The sequence below is a fragment of the Streptopelia decaocto genome (genome assembly GCF_964273445.1).
Source record: "Streptopelia decaocto genome assembly, chromosome: 6".
Lineage (NCBI taxonomy): Eukaryota > Metazoa > Chordata > Aves > Columbiformes > Columbidae > Streptopelia > Streptopelia decaocto.
The window spans coordinates 6,123,460-6,143,679 of record NC_138660.1 but is presented as its reverse complement, the minus strand read 5'-3'; the positions used below and the strand labels follow the sequence as shown (position 1 = coordinate 6,143,679).

The 20,220-nt window shown below is 51.4% G+C and overlaps 1 protein-coding gene across 2 annotated transcripts; it reads left to right on the top strand.

Moving 5' to 3' along the window:
* The first annotated feature begins 1,493 nt into the window (after positions 1–1,493).
* On the top strand, positions 1,494–19,258 carry BCL6 (BCL6 transcription repressor). 2 transcript variants are annotated; one of them, XM_082056573.1, is made up of 10 exons: positions 1,494–1,608; positions 10,253–10,291; positions 11,334–11,501; positions 12,586–12,807; positions 12,946–13,929; positions 14,544–14,725; positions 15,820–15,987; positions 17,389–17,519; positions 17,911–18,048; positions 18,984–19,258. In XM_082056573.1, exons 3-10 carry the CDS (start codon positions 11,341–11,343, stop codon positions 19,125–19,127), a joined length of 2,130 nt encoding a protein of 709 aa, XP_081912699.1. In that variant the 5' UTR covers positions 1,494–1,608; positions 10,253–10,291; positions 11,334–11,340; the 3' UTR covers positions 19,128–19,258. The 2 variants fall into 2 exon arrangements, with proteins under 2 accessions (XP_081912699.1, XP_081912700.1); XM_082056574.1 differs by lacking the exon at positions 1,494–1,608 and adding an exon at positions 7,900–8,188.
* The last annotated feature ends 962 nt before the right edge of the window (positions 19,259–20,220 follow it).

The following is a 20,220-nucleotide window of genomic DNA, read 5'->3' as shown; positions in this document are numbered from 1 at the left end:
TAAATAAATTTCTATTAATTGCAACGGCCCGGGAACGCCATTGCCGCCCGGAGCGTGTCCACCCCCTGCTCCCCACCACACCGAGCGCCCAAAGAACCAACGGGGAAAGAAAAATGAGACTTGTGATCCACTGATCCACCCCCCGACCCCGAGACAAACCCTCTCAGCAGGCCCGCTGGAAATAAACACGCAAGGCTGGAGGACAGAGAGGTAGAAATCTCCACAGATTTACATACAGGGCGATATATTTCCATACAGGACCAGGGGAAGGCTGGGGTGACAGGTCCCCTCCGTCTGCACCCCCCCAGCAAAACCCACCGGACATATGGATTGCAAAGGCTTTACATTATTCCCTTTGCCGCCCCACACCTCCCAGCAAAGGCCTTTACCCAGTAATAAGCGAAAAGCGCCGAAATTAAACCCCTTCCAGAAAAGCCAACACAATTAAGCATCCCCGGCACAGTTCGACATTTCCATAGAAGCAGAATATTTACAGACTTACAGGCTATTTTGCAACAATAACAATAACAGCTACAAAGAATTAACCCACCACTCCAGAGTCCTGGAAAGGAACGGATTTAAAAAAGAAAAAAGAAAAAAAGAGGAAGAAATAATTTGGTTTGGTTTTCAGGTCTGGAGAATCCCAGCAAAGAAATAAAACAGATTTAAAAAATAAAGATTAAAAGGAAAAAGGGAGGTATATGGGGGGGTCTTTAAGGAAAAAGCTTCTTTCCCCAAGAGTAAATCCCGCTGGAGGCCGTAAGCCGAGCGCGGCTGTTTGCAGAAATTATTGAACAAAAAAGCTGATTGAGAGAAAAATAATGTTAAAAACGTAAAAATCCAGTGCAATGCAGCAGGATCCCGGCTTTGCTCGCTGGGTTGTTTTTTTTTTTCTTAAGGGGGGAGGCTTGCTTTTTAAACGCGAAAGTGAGCCCCCCCCTCCCCGCCAAATTAAATATCAAAAATAAATAATAACGTTAAAAAAATAAAAAAAAAAATTAAAAGGCGCGTTTTGGTGGTGTTTTTTTTTTTCAGATATCTTCCTTTTTCTCTTTCGGAGAGTGACGGGAGGAGGGGGGGGGGGTTGTTGGGATGTGTGTTTGCACCGCCCGGCTGTTGCCACCCAGGGACCCCCCGTTTGTCGCCGCCGTTGTCGTTGTCGTTGTCGTTGTCGCCGCCGCTTCGTTCCGCTCCGCTCCGCGCCGCGCGCGCTGCCCCGCGGCCGCGCGCGCTGCCCCGCCGCGCCCCCACGTCACACACAGCACCCGCCGCCACGTGACCCGCCGCCCGGGCGCGACCACTGGGAACGGGGGGGGGGTGAAGAAGGGAGGGTGAGGCGGTGGGACCCCCGCCGATGCCGGCGCCCCCCCGGACCCCGCGCCCCCTCCCGGGCCGCCCCGAACGGGGCGGCCCGGGAGGGGGCGCGGGGTCCGGGGGGGCGCCGGCAGCGGCGATGGAGCGGCGGGGGGAGGTCCGTGGCCCTCCCCATGCTTAGCGCAATGGTAGAGTCTGCAGCTCAAATTCCGAGAATTGGGCTCTGTTGATTCTTAGAACTGGGGTTCTTAGAAGTGGTGATGCAAGGAGTTTCTAGGAAAGCCCGGAGACCAGGTGATTGCTGCTTCTATTGCCGCGGCCGATTTTACCCTTTAATTCTCTCTCGCTCGCTCTTTTTTTTTTTTTTTCTCTCCATTTTTTTTTTCCCTCCTCTTTCCCTCCCTGCCCCGCTCCGACGCCTGGCGCGGAGCCGCCTCTATATATTTCTACCCTTTTTCTCTCCCCCCCTCTGTCCTTCCCCCCATTTCCCGCGGCAGGTGCCCCGACAGCCCTTTATTTTTATTATTACTATTATCTCTTAAATTTTAATGTTGTTTCTGCTGTATTTATTTAACTCCCCCCCATATCCCCCCCCTCCCTCTTTCTTTCCCCCGCTGTCAGGCGAGAAAAATAGGGGTGCCTGCATGTCTTAACGCTGGGAGCGTGTATAAGGGGAGGCGGGAGGGGGGCGTGGGGGTCTCCCCTCGCCGTCCTCTCCCGGGGATTATCGGTTATCTGGGATTATTGCCTTTCCCGCACGCGTGACGGCCGGGTGGGGACGGGGAGGACGGCGGCAGCGGCGGCTCCGCTCTGCACCTGCAGCCGCCCGGCGGGCGCAGGACGGCGGCGAGCGCGGCCGCCGCGCTTGTGGCGTTTTGCGTGACTCGGGGTCGGTTCCCAATGGCTGGATCCCTCGGTCGGGGTGTCTTATTTTTCTTCCCCCCTCATTTTTTTTTTCCTTTTCCTTCCTTCTTATTTTTTTTTTTCGCCCCTGTGTGCGCGTGTTGTGTCGCTGTTGTGGTTTCGCCGCCGCACAAAAGCCGACGAGGAGCGGGGCTGGCGGCGGCACTGGGCACCGCCGCTCCGGCCTTTCCGCGTCATTATATCTCCCCCTCTTCTCTTTTCATTATTGTATTAATACATTATTATTGTTGTTATTCCGTCACCGATGCAACTGCGAAACGGCTGGTGCGTTTTGCAACCTGTGGCGGGGCTGTGCCGTGATCTGTCAAGCCCCGGGCTAGGAGCGGGCGGTGATGAAGAAGACTTGCGGCATTTCCCTGCCCGGGGAAGGGGGGAGCCCGCGGGGAGGCTCGGCCGTCGCCGGCTGCCGGCCGCGGGAGCCGCGCTCGCCTCGACGGTGTGTGCCGGGGATTTTACCGGCTGGAAAATAAAACGGACGCAAAGCTCGGGAAGGGGGGAAAAAAGTGTATGGAGCAACTGTGATACTACGCGCGGGGCTCAATGATAATAAGAATAAGAACAGCGGGGAGGAGAGGGGGTCGGCCGTCGGGGGAAGTGGGGCGCAGCCGTGCAAGGGATGGGGGTCCCGGGTGCGGTGCGGGGGGAGCCCCCCGGTGCCCTCATCGCAGCCCTTCCCCTGTGTTTACTACCGCGGCGGACTTGGCGCGGCGACAGGCGCTCGTAAATCTGCCGCCGGCAGCCGCGGGGCTGGCCCCCGGCCACACGCTATTCCTGGAGCGAGCGGCGCGGAGAGCCGCGCAACCTCCGCGCAACCCCCGCGCACCGCGCCCGGCCCGCGCACCGCGCCCCCCGCCGCCCTCCGACTCCCCCCAAAAAAAGCCAAAAGCGGGTGAGAGAAGGGAAAAGGCTTTTTTTGGGGGGGGTCGGTGTATGTTTTAGAGCGTGTGTAGATATTATTTTTTTACCCCCTCAAAAAAAAAAAAAAGGGAGCAAAACAAAACCGAAAAAGCCCAACTTTGTTATGAAAACTTTCGTGGTCGGGCGGCAGCGACCTCTCCCGGCCGCCCCCCCGCCCCCCAGCCCTCCGCCTGGCCCCCCCGGCTTTAGTTTGCAAAGTCACAGTATGAAATGTTATGAAATCGCCTCTTGGGAAGGAGGGAAACAGAAAGCAAGGCGTTTGTTTAGAAAAATCTGCGGCGGCCTCTCAGATGTGCCTAAAAAGCTGCCTTTGACCCCACTGTTGCATTTCCAGGGAAGAGGCAAATCTGGGCTTAAAATCCTGAGTCAAAAACAACAAAAACAAACCCGGCCCGGGTTAGCTTTTTCCACTGACTTCAGTAGGCGCAGGATCGGTGCGAAGGGAGGCTGGGGCCAGATGGATGAGGCTCAGCAAGAAAAGCTACATTGGTCCGACATCTCTGTCTGGGGCCGAATTTGTACCTGTACCAGTGGAAGTGTCCGTAGGGCTGGGTATGGGATCAGGCCCTCGCTTGATCTGGGGATGCTTATTGATGCCGTTCCTGAGGTTTTACATGCTTTAAAAAATATTATTTGTCGCATTGTTTCAAAGATTTAAAGCATAAGTGCTTTAAGAGCAAATAGGCTTCTTCCTGCAGTCCTTGGGGGTGTTACGGTTTGAAATTTGCTTTAAAAATATTTTAGGGGAAACCTCTATGTATGTATGGAGGGGCAGAACCTGAGGTTCTGTTATTTTCTGCTAACGATAGGATGTCAGGTTTAAAAACTTAAATTATAGATGGCAATTTTTGCCCCATGAAACAAATCATCAAGCCATTAAAATATTCAAAGGGTATCTAGCAATTTTCCAGAAGAATGGATTATTACATTGTTCCAGTAAGAAAAGTCTTCATCTCCAAGCATTCAATTTTGACTGGCAAAACAGATCAAAGATCTCTTGGGATGCACTTCAATTTCAATTTCCAATCCTCCTCAGTTCTGACTGAGTCAATACTGGGAGAGGAAGTGGAGGTTAACTGGTTAGTTATTATTGCGAAGGAAGAAGTCGGAATGAGAAGTGATTCTTACAAATCCCACCCCACCCCCACCCCCCCAAAAAAAAAATCAGTCAGAAGTCTTCATGATACTTTTTAGACATCTCTGTTTGCAGCTCTGGGAGGACCTCAGCCTGCAGTCTGAGACAAAAATAAACCCAGCAGAAACATTAAGTTTTTCAAAACAAGGCTGGAAAAGCTCATAAAAATAATGTTACTCAGACGCGTTTTAAGAGCAACAGAATTACATCGGCAAAATTATATGTTTTCCAGGTTTGGTTGGGGTGTTTTATTTTCCGAGGGGAAAAATTGCTCCTGCAGCAAAGCTGACTGGTGCCATCTAGTGTCACCGTTCTGCTCCGCCCGGCCAGGGCAGGGGCTGCCGGAGCCTCGGGAGAGTGGGAACGTGTTTATTAACTGCTCGTTAAAAAAAGAAAGAAATGGTGCTTGCCAGCTCGGAGGAAGGTGGCAGAGGAAACTCTGGATGCCACTGAACTTACTTAAGGAGCCTAATTGGAAACAACCGAACGCTTATTAAAGTCACTGACATTTCCATATGAAGTTCTCTCCGGGTCTGGTCGTGAAATCACATGTGAAAATCTTTCCGAGTTATGGTGTTAATCTGCCCTTGAATTTCTGCCTAATTTAGGATGTATTGTAAAGCCATGATTTTTCTTTCCTTTTTGTCTTTTTTTTCCCTATTTTTTTCCCGGGGAGGGGTAGGGGAAGTTTTCAGCCCCCGAAGGCAGCAGACTGACATTAATTTGTAGGAATGGTGCGTGGGTTCGGGTTTTTTTGTTTGTTTGTTTTGTAAATACTAATGTTGTCCTCAAAAAACTCATTACAAATACAAGTGGTAACACTCTGTAAGGCAGTCCTGTGTTTTAAGAGCAGGGCTTGGGTGTCCTCATTTTATATGAATACTCCATTTAAAAGATAATCTTGTTACAAAGTCTATTAGTGAGCAACATGAAGCTCTAACCAGTAGGTGCATTTCTCAGTTTGCAGCTTATGTACCTTCACATATTTATGTTGCTGAGGTTGAAGAACTGTTTCACACATGTTTTAGTCCATATGTTGTAATATTTGGGCTGCAGACTCCACACAGAGAGCTCTTACTGGTTCAGTCAGAGCCTGAAATGTTGTTTTCAGGTTTCTGAGAAGTTTGTAAAATCTAAATTTGGTGGAAACTCGCCTGCATGCTCATAACCTCTTGTTCCATTTTATAGTAGCAAGGGAGTCTATAAACGGGAGCCCTGTATGCTGAGTGCCTGTATTCTTTTCTAGATCTATTTTTAAACCATTCTTCTGTTTGGCAAAAAGTGACATTTGGTTTCCGTGTTTACAGCAGGCATTGGCAAACCTCAGGAGTTCACAGTTTGCAGTTTGGTTAGATGAGTATCCAAAAGTCAGCATCTGACCAGTAAACTACTTCAGACTGCAAATTTAGACTGCAAATGTAGTCCTCCCTGCATTTTGTTTTTTAAATCCACGCTAGATCTGTGTGTTCCCATTGCTGCAGGACGCTGGCAACCAAAAAAACACAGACCCCGACATCAGAGCATGCATGTAGTCTTCAGGACTTTAAAACCCCACCAATCTCAGTGGAGCTTCACATCTAAAATGCAGGGAGAACGAAGAGCATTGGGAGAAAGCAGAAATTTTGGGGCTGTATTGTTTTCTTCCCCCTCTTTCTCCTGGTCAGTGCTCTGCCTTTGGGCTGCATGCCAGGTACCCATGAGGAACGTGGGATCTCTGTTTACGAAGGGGACAGCTTGGGACCAGCACACTGCAGTACAGTGCGTCTTGAAGAATGTGTCCTATAGGACCAGGCACCCTCTGAAATGCGTCTCCTTAAATCTGTTTGGTTAAATAGGGGTGAGGGGGTGCCTCTCCCTTGGCCAAGGGATCCCAAGCTGCATACATGTCTTGTCCCATCCAGGTGGGATGCCCAAGCAGTTTCTTGCTGCCAAAATGAGCTGTGCCAACCCTGAGTCCCAGGAGGATGGAGACGGGGAGGGCTGATGCCAACTGATGATTTACCACCTTGGTACAGGGTGGGGATGATGTGTCACCTCCTCTGAGCCTACCTGGGCCCGGGACCCAGCTCAGCTGCTGGGGGTGCCCAGCTCTGCCTGCACCCTGCCATCGGGTCGGCACCCCAGTGCAAGGCTCGGTGCTGGCACGGCACAGTGTCGGTCCCTTGCTCCCTGCAACAGCTCCCGTGACTTCAGCTGGGACGCGGTTCCTGCCTTCCCTTGAAAAATTAATGTTCCAAATTGCTTGGGGTCGTTTGAAATGCTGAAGAAGGCTTGACTCCTTGCTCCCCAAGGACGTGTGCTGCCTCGCAGTCGGAGTTTGGCTCCATGAAGGGCAGGGGAGTCCTCTTTAGTGGAAAACATTGGCAGCAGTTTTCGTGTGCTTCCCCCCTCCTCTGTGTTTTCTTCTGCAAAGACCAAAACAATGTGGAGACTTGAGCCGGGCCAGCTTTCAAGGGCAATCCTTTTAAACCCTCTTTTGAAGTACAAACTATAAAGTTCCCTGCAGCGCTCAAGAAAATATGCAGTTTTCCTGCTTCCAAATGCTGATAATAAACCCATCCAGATAATGTATTGCATTTCCTAGAAACATTTGTTTGCTGGCAGGAAATTGGATCAGATTGAAAGTTAGCAGAGACCGCTCGATAGAGCGAGTGCAATCCGCTCACGGGAGGGTACGATGGAAAAAAACGACAGGACTTGCACTAGTGATGCTGCTTTTGATCTGTGCTGACACCGTGCGCTAGGACTTCTCTTGGTCTCTCCTTGGGTTATTATTAACCCAGCCACGTTTTGGCCTAGACGCCAACCAGAAGCTACTAAATTAATAAAACTATGCTGTGACAGCTAAAGGACGCTTAGTGCTCCCTGATTGCATGACACCAGGAAAGCTGAGCTGTGCACTTGCATACCCCCAGCCAAGAGCATCCTCTTCACGGTGGCTTGTGGCACCAATCACTCTGCCCAGGGGTGCCCCCCACACCACCCCATTCTCTTGGTTGTCCCTCTGTTCAGGAGAAACCAGGTGTCCCTTGGCTGGGTGGATGAGCAGCTGGCAGGGTGCCCTGGCAGGCAGAGGGGGGTGTTCCAGGGGGCTGGGACCCTTCAGGCTGCTGGTACTGCAGAGAAAGGGGGGGTGGCAACATGGAGCTTCCCCTGGGCGGGCAGTTTCAGGGCGGTGTGTGGCATGAGGCTGTGGGGAAGGGAGACTTCTTCACCCAACCACCCCTCCGGGGTGATGTGAGGGAGGCGGCGCTGCAGGCTCTGACGGGGTAGGAGACTGGGACCCAGGGAGGGGAAGTAATTGGGACTCCTCTTCCAGACTATGTATTTGGGGGTGAAAGAGGGGCAAAGACAAGGGGGTATCCCCCATGCGAATAAGGGTAGGGGAGGGAGGGGTCTCCTGCTGTGCATAAGTTGGGAGGAAGATGGATGGAGAGGGATTCCTTGTAAATGGGAGAGTGAATGGATGGAGGAATTTCCCTGTGCATGGCAAAAAAGATGGATGGAGGAGTGGGGGGGTAAGTGCCTGGATCTCTCTTCTGCTGTGGGCTGGGGGAGCTGTGAGGGTCTTCCATGTGCATGGCGTGGAGCTGAGAGGGGCTCCCCCATATGCAGGTGAACTCTCCCCATGCTCGCTGAGCTGGGTGCAGGGAGGGCAGAGCCAGCCCTGGGCTCCCTTCCAGGAATGAGTTTTCGCAGGGAGGTGCTGTCAGGAAAGGGCCGTTCCCTGAACCACTGGGGCAGACCCATCGCCTTCCTGGAAGGCAGCAACAGTGACAGTCCCAAGCGGCTACCCCCGAAATGTGTCCTGTGCCTGGCCCAGAACTTCCTCTCCGGGCACTGTGAGCCCTGGGGATGTGCAGCCCTGAGCGCTGCCGGAGAGCCCACACCCGCAAGGTACTGGGGCAGGAAAACTGGAGCGTGGGGGGCTTGGGGTGATGCTCTGGCCCCAGTTGAGCCTGTGGGAGCCTTGTGGGCTTTGGAGTGGGTGGAATGGAGAAAGCCATGCTTGGCTGTGGTGGTCTTCTCTGCTCCCATCACTGGTCTCTGTTGCTGTCCTCTTATCTGCTGGTCTCTGGTCGGAGCATCCTCCCATGCTGGGGATGCAGAGCTGGTGCTGTGCAGAGGCCGGGAGGGGCAGGGTTAACCCGGCTCAGTATAGTGAGGGGAAGGAAGGTCCTTTCCCTTTTTTGTGCCCACATCCTGCAGCCGGGAGCTGCTTGGGATGCACCTGCCTGGCTCCTGTGGCCGTGGGTGTTGCAGCAGCACTGTTCTGAAGAGGGATAATTTGGGAGGGTGGAGAGGGGGCTGTGCTGGGGTCCATCTCTGGAAGAGGAGCAGGGCGTCTCCCTGGCCCGGCAGCGCTGCGGGCTCGCTGTGGGTAAGGGAATTTGGCAACAGCAGCAGCTTCTCACATGATGCTCACAGGCACAGAGTTCATCTCATGGTTTGTAACTTTGCTGGTTTATGGACAGGTCGCCTCCCCGTGTCTGTGACACTGGGGTGAGTCCCGGGAGTCCTGCAGAGCATGTCTGCCAGCACGGCCGGGGTCAGGATGCCAGCCGGCTGCCCCAGATGTGTCCATCCGCTCGTACGGACACACGGATGCGTGCTGGCTTTTTGCAGAGTGCCGTGACTCCCTTGACGGTAGCGAGCGGGTGGTAGCGAGCGTGTAGAGAAAGGTCAGAGTCTGCAGTATTTGGGAAATGAGTCACTTTGTGCGTGTATGTGTAAAGTTTTAAGCTAGCCAGGCTCAGAGCAGCTCTGAAAATTTGCATTTCATGGCTGGAATGGGGCTGTAAGACACCCTGCTGGGTTTTGCATGTGGTACCTTGCCTTAAATCTCACCTCTTCATCCTATCCCAACGTCTCTGGGGACATGAGAGGAGCTTGGACTCCAGTCTGTGCATCTCCCACAGGGGAGAGGGAAAGGGATGCTTGTCCTGGCAGGGCTGGATGGGCTCTCTGTAAGGGCTGGCAGTCTTACTGTCTCTGTCTTTTTCTTGGGGGTCAGTCCTCAAAATAGTGTGATGAAGGACTTGGGGTTTGTTCGTTCACTTATTTGTTATGCTTCCCCCTGCTGGGGCAGCTGCCTGAGGACCTTCTTCCTGCACTGGTGCCAGTTCAATTGTCTTTGTTGGTTTTAAGTAAATTTGGGAGTAACAGTGTGAGTTCTGGAAGTCGGTTAATTCCTGGGTTTCCTTGTCGTGCTGCCCCAGCTGCGTTACCCGTGAAGCCAGCAGCCGGAGACAAAGCTTGCGGTTTGGGGAAAGCTTTTCCAGCAGCCAGAGGAAGACATTTGTTATGGGTCCTCATCTGCTTCTGCCACTGGTTTCCTCTGCGATCCTCGCCAAGTCACCTCAGTACTTGATTCCATATCCTCCCAAGCTTGTTCATTAGTACCGTCCCAGGGTGTTTTCACTGGTGGCTGGAGCATGTGGGTATTCCGAGAAGGGCAGTAGCTGTTTTGGAGGACTGGATTCAGGCTCTTTCTAGGTTTCTGAGCAGAGCGACAGCAGATGTTTGTGTGTAAGTCATACCTATTAACAAGGTGCTGGGAAGATGGTATTGGTCTTGGATGTGGCACTGGCTGGGAATTAGATCTTGGCAGGGGAAGAGTTATCTCTGAAAGAAATGGTGAGAAAATTCTCGCTTGACTTCCCTTCCCCACCTGCCTTTAAGTTCCTGAGTCATGGAAATGAAAATCTCCTTGGCATACGCCCATGGTTTGGGCTAGAGGGTGTGGAAGAAGCTATGATTGGATTCTCAGAGCCTGTGGTTGTGATAGGAACGTACTGTACCGGAAGAAACAAATGTTAACCTTACTGGAGAGTAGAAGGTTTGTTATCTCTAGCTTTTATCCAGCTGATACTCGAGCGAAACAGCAGGCTTGTGTCCTGCCATGGCCAATGCATAATTACCAGCTAATGTGGCATTTATTTTCTTGTGCTTTATTTGTAGGTTTGAAAGAAACTTTTGGACTGTGAATTGAGGCATTGGGTATGTAAATTTAAATTTTGTCCTTCCCCTCCTAATCCCCCCACCCCTTTCCTTTACCATGTTGAATGAAATGTTTCATTAGACCCAGCTGGAATTTGTTTTCAGGAGAGCAGCTGCTCTGTAAAAAATACTGTACGTTCATATGGTGCTGGTGAAGGAGGAGGAGTTGGGGTTGTGGGAGGGGGATGATCATGGAGGAATTTGACACTGAAGATGCACATTCCAGCCCAAACTTCAGGCGCAGGAAGATGGAGGCTCTCCTGGGTGCTGGTTGGGAGGACAACTCTGAGATAGGTCAGCGGGTACTCTATTGGGGGAAGGCTTCATGTTCCCCTACTAAGCCAAACCTTCCTTACTGGGAGAGACTGGGCTGCAGTGTGGGTAGCAGCCCAGCAGGTTAGATGAGTTCTGCTCATCATTGCCACCACCAGTTCATTGGGAAACTGTGGACAGGTCTTCTCCAGAGTGGCTATAACTCGGGAGCAGGAAGGTGGGTGAGGGTTGGTGCTCCACTGTGGGCTGGATTTTCCAGATGTTGAAATCCCACAGCTTCAGTTGGGACTTTTAAGGTTTATTTTGATTCCCAGGCTGGATTTGCAGCCAGCCAGCAGACAGGTGAGGGGGGTGGCTCCTGAGGAAGATCTGGAGGCTGTGTTGGGAGCTTCATGGAGATGAACCCAAGGAGCAGTGGTGGTGGGAGGAGTGGGCTGGGGTGGAGCCACCACTGGCAGGACAGGGAGAAAGAGAAGCTGGTTAGCTAACCCTCAGGAGGGTCTGGTTGCCTTCACTCACCAGCTGGCTGGGTGGGACTGAGACATGCCAGGTCTCGCTGTTGGCCTAGAGACCTCACTGGGCAACCTGGCAAACACTTGATGTGGCACAAGGCTGTTTGCCTTGGGACTGAGGGGCTGGTGCTGTCCCTACCAGAGGCAGTTGGCCATCTGAGCACATCCCACAGCAGCAGCTGTCCGTTTGCTGGGTTTAGGGTATTTGACTGGCTGCTTCTCCATTCCCATCCTCCTCCCGCTTCTGTTCCGAGCAGACTCAAGATGGCCTCGCCGGCAGACAGCTGCATCCAGTTCACCCGCCACGCGAGCGATGTCCTCCTCAATCTCAACCGCCTTAGAAGCCGGGATATCTTGACCGATGTCATCATCGTAGTGAACCGGGAGCAGTTCAGAGCTCACAAAACAGTCTTGATGGCCTGCAGGTGGGAACAGTGTCTCCTTTTTGTCTCTTTCCCTGTTTCCTCTGCCTTTGGCCACCAGCAACACTGCTGCAGCCCCAGGGCGGCTCGTGTGGTTTACAGGCAGGGAAACAGGCAGAGAAGCAGAATTGAAAGGGACTGCCAAAAAATTTGTACCTGCAGTGGGATTAGAGCTGAGACATTTCACCTCCAGCACGGTTCCCACACCTCTGCTCCTTGCATGCCCATGTCTGCCAACCTGCAGCGCACGGAGACAAACAGGAGGGCAGAGGACTTGGGGAACATCCCTGAAGGCAAAGCACAAATGCTCTTACAGGCAGGGACAGGATGAGACAGGAGAGAGGAGGGAGGGCTGGATGCTCTCTGGGGTGTGTGCATCCTCTGTGACCACAGTGTCCCCTACTCCTGCTATTTTTAGAACTGTTCCTCCCTGGCTGCTGGCTGCACCCACATTTGATTTTTACTTTTTTTTTTCTAAGCATGATGAGGTCTGAAATCCCTTTCCAGCTCCTAGGATTGCTGGAATTGCTTCCTAGTGAATGCTAATTAACATCCCACCATTGCCCAGTTGAATTACAGCAGATGCCTTCTGGGGTCTCCTGCTGACAAGGTATAAAGATTTGAAAAAGGCAGCCTTTGACTATTAAGACATCTGAAAAATGTTTTGCCAACATTTCCATGTTGTGTTTTGTTAGGCTTCTGTTTGTTTGTTTGTTTTCTGGTTAAAGAGTGAGCGTGGATACCCTGAGAGATGCTTCTGAAAGAAATGAGTCACAGTGGGAAGGGGGTGGCAGTAAGAACAACAACAACAAAAAAGGGAATTTCTAAATGGAGGCAGTGGGGAGTTGTTGAGCAGGTGAGATCTAAAAGCAGGCTGTTCCAGTTGGAGAAAAGTGCAGCACAGAAGATGCTTACTAAGCTGAGAAACCAAGCTTGATAATAAGTGGGAAGCTCAGGGAATTCCATAATTGCCTCCTCCTCCCTTCCCATTCATGAACCCCTCTGTGCTAAGGGATGTCAGACAAATTCTCCTTTCTTCTTCTGCATCGTTATAGCACTTGTCCTCTTCCTTGTCTCCTCTCTGTAGTGGCCTCTTCTACAGCATCTTCACTGACCAGCTCAAGTGCAACTTGAATGTTATCAACCTGGACCCCGAAATAAACCCTGAGGGATTTTGCATCCTCTTGGACTTCATGTATACGTCCCGCCTGAACTTGAGGGAGAACAATATCATGGCTGTGATGGCCACAGCACTGTACCTGCAGATGGAACATGTGGTTGATACCTGCCGAAGGTTTGTCAAGTCTAGGTGAGCGCTGTGAGTGAACTTGGGAGAGCTCGGGATGGTGGTTTTGGGTGGGCGGGGTGGCAAATTGTCAAAGTATCTTCAAACTTATCCTTGTGGGCTGAAAATGACTGTGTCTCGCTCTTTTTTGCCTGATTCCAGTGAGGCGGAGATGGTGTCTGCTGTGAAGACCGCAAGGGAAGAGTTTTTGGCTGGACGGATGCTGAGCCATCCAGAGGTGATGGCTTATCGGAGCAGAGATGTCCTGGAGAATGGCATGCCTCTCCAAAATGGGTCCCTCTGCAATGGGAGGGCCTTTGCACCTGGTTTGATCAATAGTTTGTCTGGATCACCCATTTCCTACCATGGCTACAGCCCTCTCCCTCTAAATAGCTACCTTGTGGATGATGAGTCGCGGGAGATGAGGATGCCTCTCTCTGAACTCTCGAGGGCAGGTGCCTTCCCCAAGGAGAGGATCCCTCCATGTGACAGCTCCAGGACAATCCCCACCGAGTATATGAGAACCATAACCGACATCTCGGCCAACATGTGCCATGCTACCATCTATGCTCCGAAAGAAGGTGCTGCTGAAGAAGCCAGGAGCGATATGCACTACAGCGTAGCCTCTGGCCCCAAACCTGTTGTCCCTTCAATCCGGAACAATCATTACTTCTCTTGCGACAAAGTGGCCAAAGAGGAGGAGCGGACCTCTTCGGAGGATGAGATCAGCCAGCATTTTGAACCCACCAATACCCCCCTGGACCGCAAGGGTCTCATCAGCCCCCAGAGCCCCCAGAAGTCAGACTGTCAGCCCAACTCACCAACCGAGTCCAGCAGTAGCAAGAATGCCCGTATCAGTCAGAGCTCCAGCTCCCTCTTCACCAAGAGCCCCACAGACCCCAAAGCCTGCAACTGGAAGAAGTACAAGTTCATTGTCCTCAACTCTCTGAATCAGAGCACCAAGCAAGACAGCACTGACCAGAATGAGATGGGAACCCTCTCTCCTCGCACCTACATGCCCATGTCCACTTGCCAGCAGTCCATGGAGCCGGAGCATCTCAACGTGCAATCCCCCACCAAGATGAGCGTGAATGGAGAAGACTCTACTATCCCACAAGCCAGCAGACTCAACAATATTGTTAACAGGTGAGAAGATTTCCCACTCCTCACGCCCTTCCCAAGAGCAACAGGACTCCCTGTATTGTTGGTGAGGGTTTTCAAGTGTGCAAAATAGGTGTAGCATTGAGCTGGGGATTCCAGTTGTGAACCGGTTTAAACCTCTGCATTAGGTGGAGAACTGCCAGTGACATCAGCTGGGTGCCAGCCATCCCCACCATACTGATGCCAGCCTGGCCTGGTGATGGAATTAGGAACACCGGGTCAGGAATCCCTGGCTCACTTCAGCAGCTCTGGATGGTTTCTGGAGCCTGGATGTGCCCAACCTGGTTTTCACCAGACTCCCTGTGCCTCAAGCTTTTGTTGGCTTGAAGTGTTGGGGTGGCCAAACTACCAGGGAACAGTATGCTATCCTCTGGACCTGGATGTTCCTAGAGAGCTTTGAGGTCGTTTGGTGATGGGCACCTGAAGGATTGAGGTTCACAGACCTGTTGTTGATCAGGCCTGTGCTGTGTGTCTCACCACAGAAGTGTCCCCGTAAAACGTGACTGTCCCTCATGTCTGGAAGGGTGCAAACAAGGGCCCAGTAGGTCAAGCACAGCAAGAGCCTTCTCACAGCTGTGTACGTTGCTGTCCTTCCACAGGTCCCGGGATGGGTCCCCTCGGAGCAGCGAAGGGCAGTCCCCGCTGTACATACATTCATCGAAGTGCAGCTCCTGTGGCTGCCAGTCCCCACAACATGCTGAGATGTGCCTTCATACCTCTGGCTCAAACTTTGGAGAGGAGATGGGAGAAACCCAGTCTGAATACTCTGACTCCAGCTGCGGTGAGTCTTGCATCCCTGGTTGGCTTTTTTTGACCAGCAGACAAGGGGGCTGTGCAGTCTGGGGACCTGTCCAGCTGGTATCCTGTGTCCAAATGGGCAGTCAAACCTGTCCCTGATGCTGGTGGATCCCAAGGTGCTTTAGAGTCTTCTCTTAACTGGCTGACCAGCTGTGTGCATGCATGTGAGGGACACACACATGGGAATTGCTTCGTTCCTCCCCTTCCCTAGCACTGTCCAGATGCCTTGTGCAGGGTGTCATCTGCTGCAAACTTGGCAGCTAAGGACAGGAAACAAAGTGCACCCCACCCCACCTGAACCACAGGAGAACAAGCTTGGCAGATGTAATGACCCTAATGGGGATTGGGCAAGATGGTGTGCCTCATGCATCCGTCATGATATATCTTCATTATCAGGGAGCCCAATGTGCGCATCTGTAGAAATGCAGATAATGAGGCTTGCAACCTGGTTGCAAAACTCCACAAGCCCAGAGACAAGTGCCTGTGCACCCATCTGCTTGTAGCTCGGGGAGGGTGAATGCAGAATGGTCACCTGTGGTGTGGGAAGAGATCCACAGAGGGATCCCCACTGTGGTGATGCTCAAAGCTACATACAGCATTTAGGAGTTAGGCACCCTCAGTCTGCCCTGTGCTTGAGATGATAATGGTCTTCCCATGCTCAAGGAAGCCATCAGTATACATGTGAAAGTTTAAGACCTCAAAAGGTGCTGGAGTTGCTCCAGAGCTGAGCAGCCATCCTTCAGAGGATGCCTGATAACTTGGGTGCCTTTGTGGATGTCTCTGAAAGACGTCCAGATGAGATGCTGGCTTCTTGGAAGCAACTTGTGTCACACTGAGGGAGAGATGGCTTGTGATGCCTTTGCTCTCTCAAACCAGCTTATTGTTGCTGCGTGCACAAGGATATCAGTAGGTAATAGCACAGTGCAAGCAGTGCAGACTGCAAACGTTTGCACTTGGTGTCTTGTTCCAACACTTGCTCTGGCTGTCCCTCTCCACCATCCCAAGCCTATTCCTTGGCCCATCGAGGAGCTGGCCCACATATTGCCCATCTCATTGATCTCCTCTCTGCCCTTCCAGAGAACGGAGCCTTCTTCTGCAACGAGTGCGACTGCCGGTTCTCCGAGGAGGCCTCTCTCAAGAGACACTCTTTGCAAGTCCACAGTGACAAGCCCTACAAGTGTGACCGCTGCCAGGCCTCCTTCCGCTACAAGGGGAACCTCGCCAGCCACAAAACTGTCCACACAGGTACGGTGTTGGCCACAGACACAGCTTACTGGGGAGGCTGTGAGTTGCTGGGCATGCGGGTGTTTGACTGGGTTGGTCGCAGGTGCAGTATCCCATGCTCTGTGTCACAAGTTGTCCCCAGTGCGTTGAACAAGGTGCTTTTCTTGGTGCTTCCAGGGAGCCCCTGGGAATGGGTGAGATGCTGCCTGGCCTTGCAGCAGGGATGGAGCTCAAGCTCCTTTGCTCTAAAGCGCTGGACACCACTGTTGCTAAAGGTGTCTTGCGAAATGCATGGGAGGGAGCAGATGCATGACCTCCAGGTTACTTTGTGGTAGACTTAAAAAATGAAAAGAATACTTATGGGAAAGTCTGGGATGTTTTTTTTTTCCCCTACATCCTAGAAATCCAGATCATACCTAGCTTGGCAGAAACTGCTGACAGGAAAATTCATGAACAGATGGATTCTGTGAATCAGCACAATGAAAGCTGAGAAAGGAAGGGGATATTAAGGGTTTAGTCATTTGCTGACAAACCTGGGATTTTTATTTTCATGCTTGCTTTAATGTTGAACATGTCAACAACCAATTCATTGGCTGGGGAGGGGAAGCTGGTGCTAGTGACTCAATGCTGCTGCACTGTGTTGGGCATCAAATCCAGCAGCCTCAGCTGAGCTCCAGGAGGGCTCCGCAGGTGAATAAGAAGTGCCAGGGCAAGGTTCAGAGATGTCTAGGATTGAAGCCTGGAAACAAAAGAAAAAGGCAGAGGTACATGATGGCTGTTTCCCACTCCCCTTTGAGCCTGTCTTCAGCCATCCTAAAGAAAGTAGTTAAGACCTTTCTGCAGCTCCCCCATCACCATGAGAAAGTCACCTGGGACTGGCAGTGGTGATTGTAACCGTATAATGACTTGGGAGCCAGGTTGCTGGGCATGCCTTGGCTTCCTGCTCTACCAGCTCTTCTCACTCCTCTAAAGAGGTGACAAACAGCCAAGGCGGGATGTGCTGGGGACCATGAGGAGCCCAGGGGGAGCCAGGTGGCCGTGCATGGCTCACACTATGGCTGTAGGGAGATCGAGGGTGCCAGCCGCTGTCACAGGGCCAGGAGGAGCAATGCCATTAATCCTCACTGGTAGAGCTGTCTGACTGTCTCTCTTGCACTGAAGGCTGCAGCTCCCAACCCAAAAAAGAAAAGGTACCTGTGGTGGCCAAGTACCTCCTGAGCTCACCCTGCTCTGGGGACACCCCAGGCTGCCCTGACTGATGCTGCTTGTCCACAGCCATCACCAAAAGGGACAGGAGTCATGGCTAATGCTTCTTGTCAGGGGTCTGACACCTGAGGGGAAGTAGCTTTGGGGGGCACCATGGATCGTGGGGGCTGAGCACGCCTGTACTTAATCCCTTACCCTTTCTTTTGTGCTCTGCAGGAGAAAAGCCGTACCGCTGCAACATCTGCGGGGCGCAGTTCAACCGGCCAGCCAACCTGAAAACCCACACGCGCATCCACTCCGGAGAGAAACCCTACAAGTGCGAGACCTGCGGGGCCAGATTTGTCCAGGTGTGTGTGTCCTCTGGGAGCTGCAGTGCCTGGGGAGGGGGACATGGCTGGATCTCCTGCCAGAGACCAGTGACACTTCATGGCAAGGAGGAGGCTGATGGGCCATGCTCACTGCCTTGGGCAGCTCTTCTGTGGTGTTATGGGATAAAGAGGGGCCTTAAGGTCTGTGTCAGCTAGTTCGGCTTAGCAGGAAGCCTGATTGCTGGATTTAGCTCCTCTCCTCCATTTGCTGTTAAGGATTGAAGTTATCTGACTTCAGACCCATGTGGCCCAGACTCCCAGCTAGAACCCCATAGACCAAAAAAAAGATGGATGGGCAGAACCCTGCTCTTGCTCCCAGTGGGGTGCCCTCATCCCTGGGGTTGTCCTCATGCAGAGCTGCTCTCTCTAGGTGGCCCATCTCCGTGCTCACGTGCTCATTCACACTGGGGAGAAGCCGTACCCCTGCGAGATCTGCGGCACACGCTTCCGGCACCTGCAGACCCTCAAAAGTCACCTTCGAATCCACACAGGAGAGAAACCGTATCATGTGAGTGACCCTGCTTCTTTTTGGGGGGGCTCTCAGCAGGGGCTACCAGAGGATGCTGCCAAACCGGGGGGGCTGGGAAGACACCAGAGCATTTACATAGGCTGGCTGCAGCACCCCAGTGCTATTTGCCGGCCTCGTGGGAATGCCAAGGTCATGTCTCTGTTCCTTGTGCCCTGTCCCTATCTCATGCATTAGCCGATGCAAATGGGGTATTAAGTCATGTGCAGCTGTGCTGGAAACACTGACGTGGGCACATCTTAGCTGCTCTTCTTCCGCCCCATCTGGAAGAAGGTCACAATTCTCCAAATAGCTGTGGCTTAAATTACAGTGTGCGGGGACGGAGGAAAGGAGCAGACAGCCTGGGGTCCCCTGTGCCAGTGGCACCTGTGCTGAGCAGCCTCCCCTGCCTTGCTGCAGTGCTGGGGGCTCCCAGCTCTTTTCCAAGGATTTCTGGCTTTCCCCATCCGCTAGAGAAGGAATCAGAGCAGGGGTTATCAACCAAACATCCCTGTGGAACTGTCTGGCTTGACAGGGATCAAAAGCAGCTCCCAAAATAGCCCTGTAGCTGGTTTGAGCATCTAGATAAGGAGCTTGGCGTAGATCCATCAGAGCCAAGGTCCCCTCCTAAGGGACCTCGCCTTTTGTGCATCCTACAAACCCAAAGGTGCTGCTGAGAGCCTGCGATGGGGTTCCTGACCCAAGGAGAGGTGCCCATGCTGTGGGGACAGCAACAGGACATGGGAACAAGGTTTAGTTGCTCAGAGAAAGGCAGCTTAGGGCCTGTGGGTATTGCTTCAGCTTCCCCACCGCGTCCTCACCATCCTCCATCCACCAGTACAATGGGTTGCTGGATGTGGGGACCTCTGCCGCGAAGGGACAGATGTGTTCCCTCCCGTCACGTTTAACACCCTCGGCTTCTGCCTCTCGCCCCGCAGTGTGAGAAGTGCAACCTGCATTTCCGCCACAAGAGCCAGCTGCGGCTTCACCTGCGGCAGAAGCACGGGGCCATCACCAACACCAAGGTGCAGTACCGCATCTCCGCGAGCGAGGTGCCTCCGGAGCTCCCCAAGGCCTGCTGAGGGCAGAGGGTTTCCCAGGAGGAGGTCAACTTGGGAGAGGGAGCAGCTGTCCAAAGGATACTTGCAACACTTTAAAGGAAAAAGTGATTAAAAAAAAAATAAATAAAAAAAAAAAATGGAAAGAAAAAAATTCATCACATGATGGAGTGCCTCTAAACCCATAGTGCAGATAGGTGGAAAAACATTACAAATTAAAAAAAGAAATTGCAAATACACGGGTTTTATTTTTCCCAGTTATGTGAAATGAAAAGAAAAAGAGAATTATTCAGATCTTACTGTATATAAAACATAAAAATAGTCATTTTAAATGTCTGTGCAGTGGAGTGTTGATAAACTCTGGAGTCTGACCTTCACAGCCTTTGCCGTTTGAAGATGAGGAATGTAATGTTGATTTATGGGAACAGATTTTTTTCTTTTGTATGCAAAATGTGTGTTCTTTTAAAGAGAAAGTATGCTATTAAAGAGAGGGCTTTAACTTTTTTAACCAAAGGTGAAGGAATCTATGGCAGAGTTGTAAATATATATAGATATAAATATATAAATATATATATAAAATAAATATATATAGACCTTTAAAAAAAGCTATATTAAAAATATATAAAATGCATTAAAGGCTCAGTTGGACTCTGCAGGCAGAAGCCACTCTGAGAATCTTTATTATGATAGAGCACTTAACAAGATATTTTAAAGTATTGCATCTGTACAAGTAAGAAAATATTTTGTCTAAATGCATCAGTGTATTTGTATTTTTTTGCAAGTGAAGGTTTACAATTTACAAAAAAGTGTGTATTAAACCAACAAAGCTGCAGAAGGAATTTAAAATAATAATAAAGTGTAATTTTTTTTTTTGTTCTAGTTCTCAGTCTGTATATATGTAAAATGTGTTTTCGCACGGTGCCTTTCTTTTCAATGGAAGTTTTCATTGTATGGACTATATTGAGCTCAGTTTCTTCAAGGTACAGCCTGATGTTGCAAAAGGAGTTTTGGTGGAACTCTATTGGGAAATGTTTTATTTTTTTGTTTTTGGTTGGTTTTTGGTTCTTTGTGTTTTGTTTTTATTTTTTTTTCGTCTTATTTTACATGCTTGTGTTAT

Excerpts from the sequence above, each read along its gene's own strand:
- BCL6 (XM_082056573.1), top strand. The coding sequence starts at position 11,341 with ATGGCCTCGCCGGCAGACAGCTGCATCCAGTTCACCCGCCACGCGAGC. Across the intron at positions 12,808-12,945 it reads CGAAGGTTTGTCAAGTCTAG|TGAGGCGGAGATGGTGTCTG; the intron begins GTGAGCGCTGTG and ends GCCTGATTCCAG. Across the intron at positions 13,930-14,543 it reads CTCAACAATATTGTTAACAG|GTCCCGGGATGGGTCCCCTC; the intron begins GTGAGAAGATTT and ends GTCCTTCCACAG.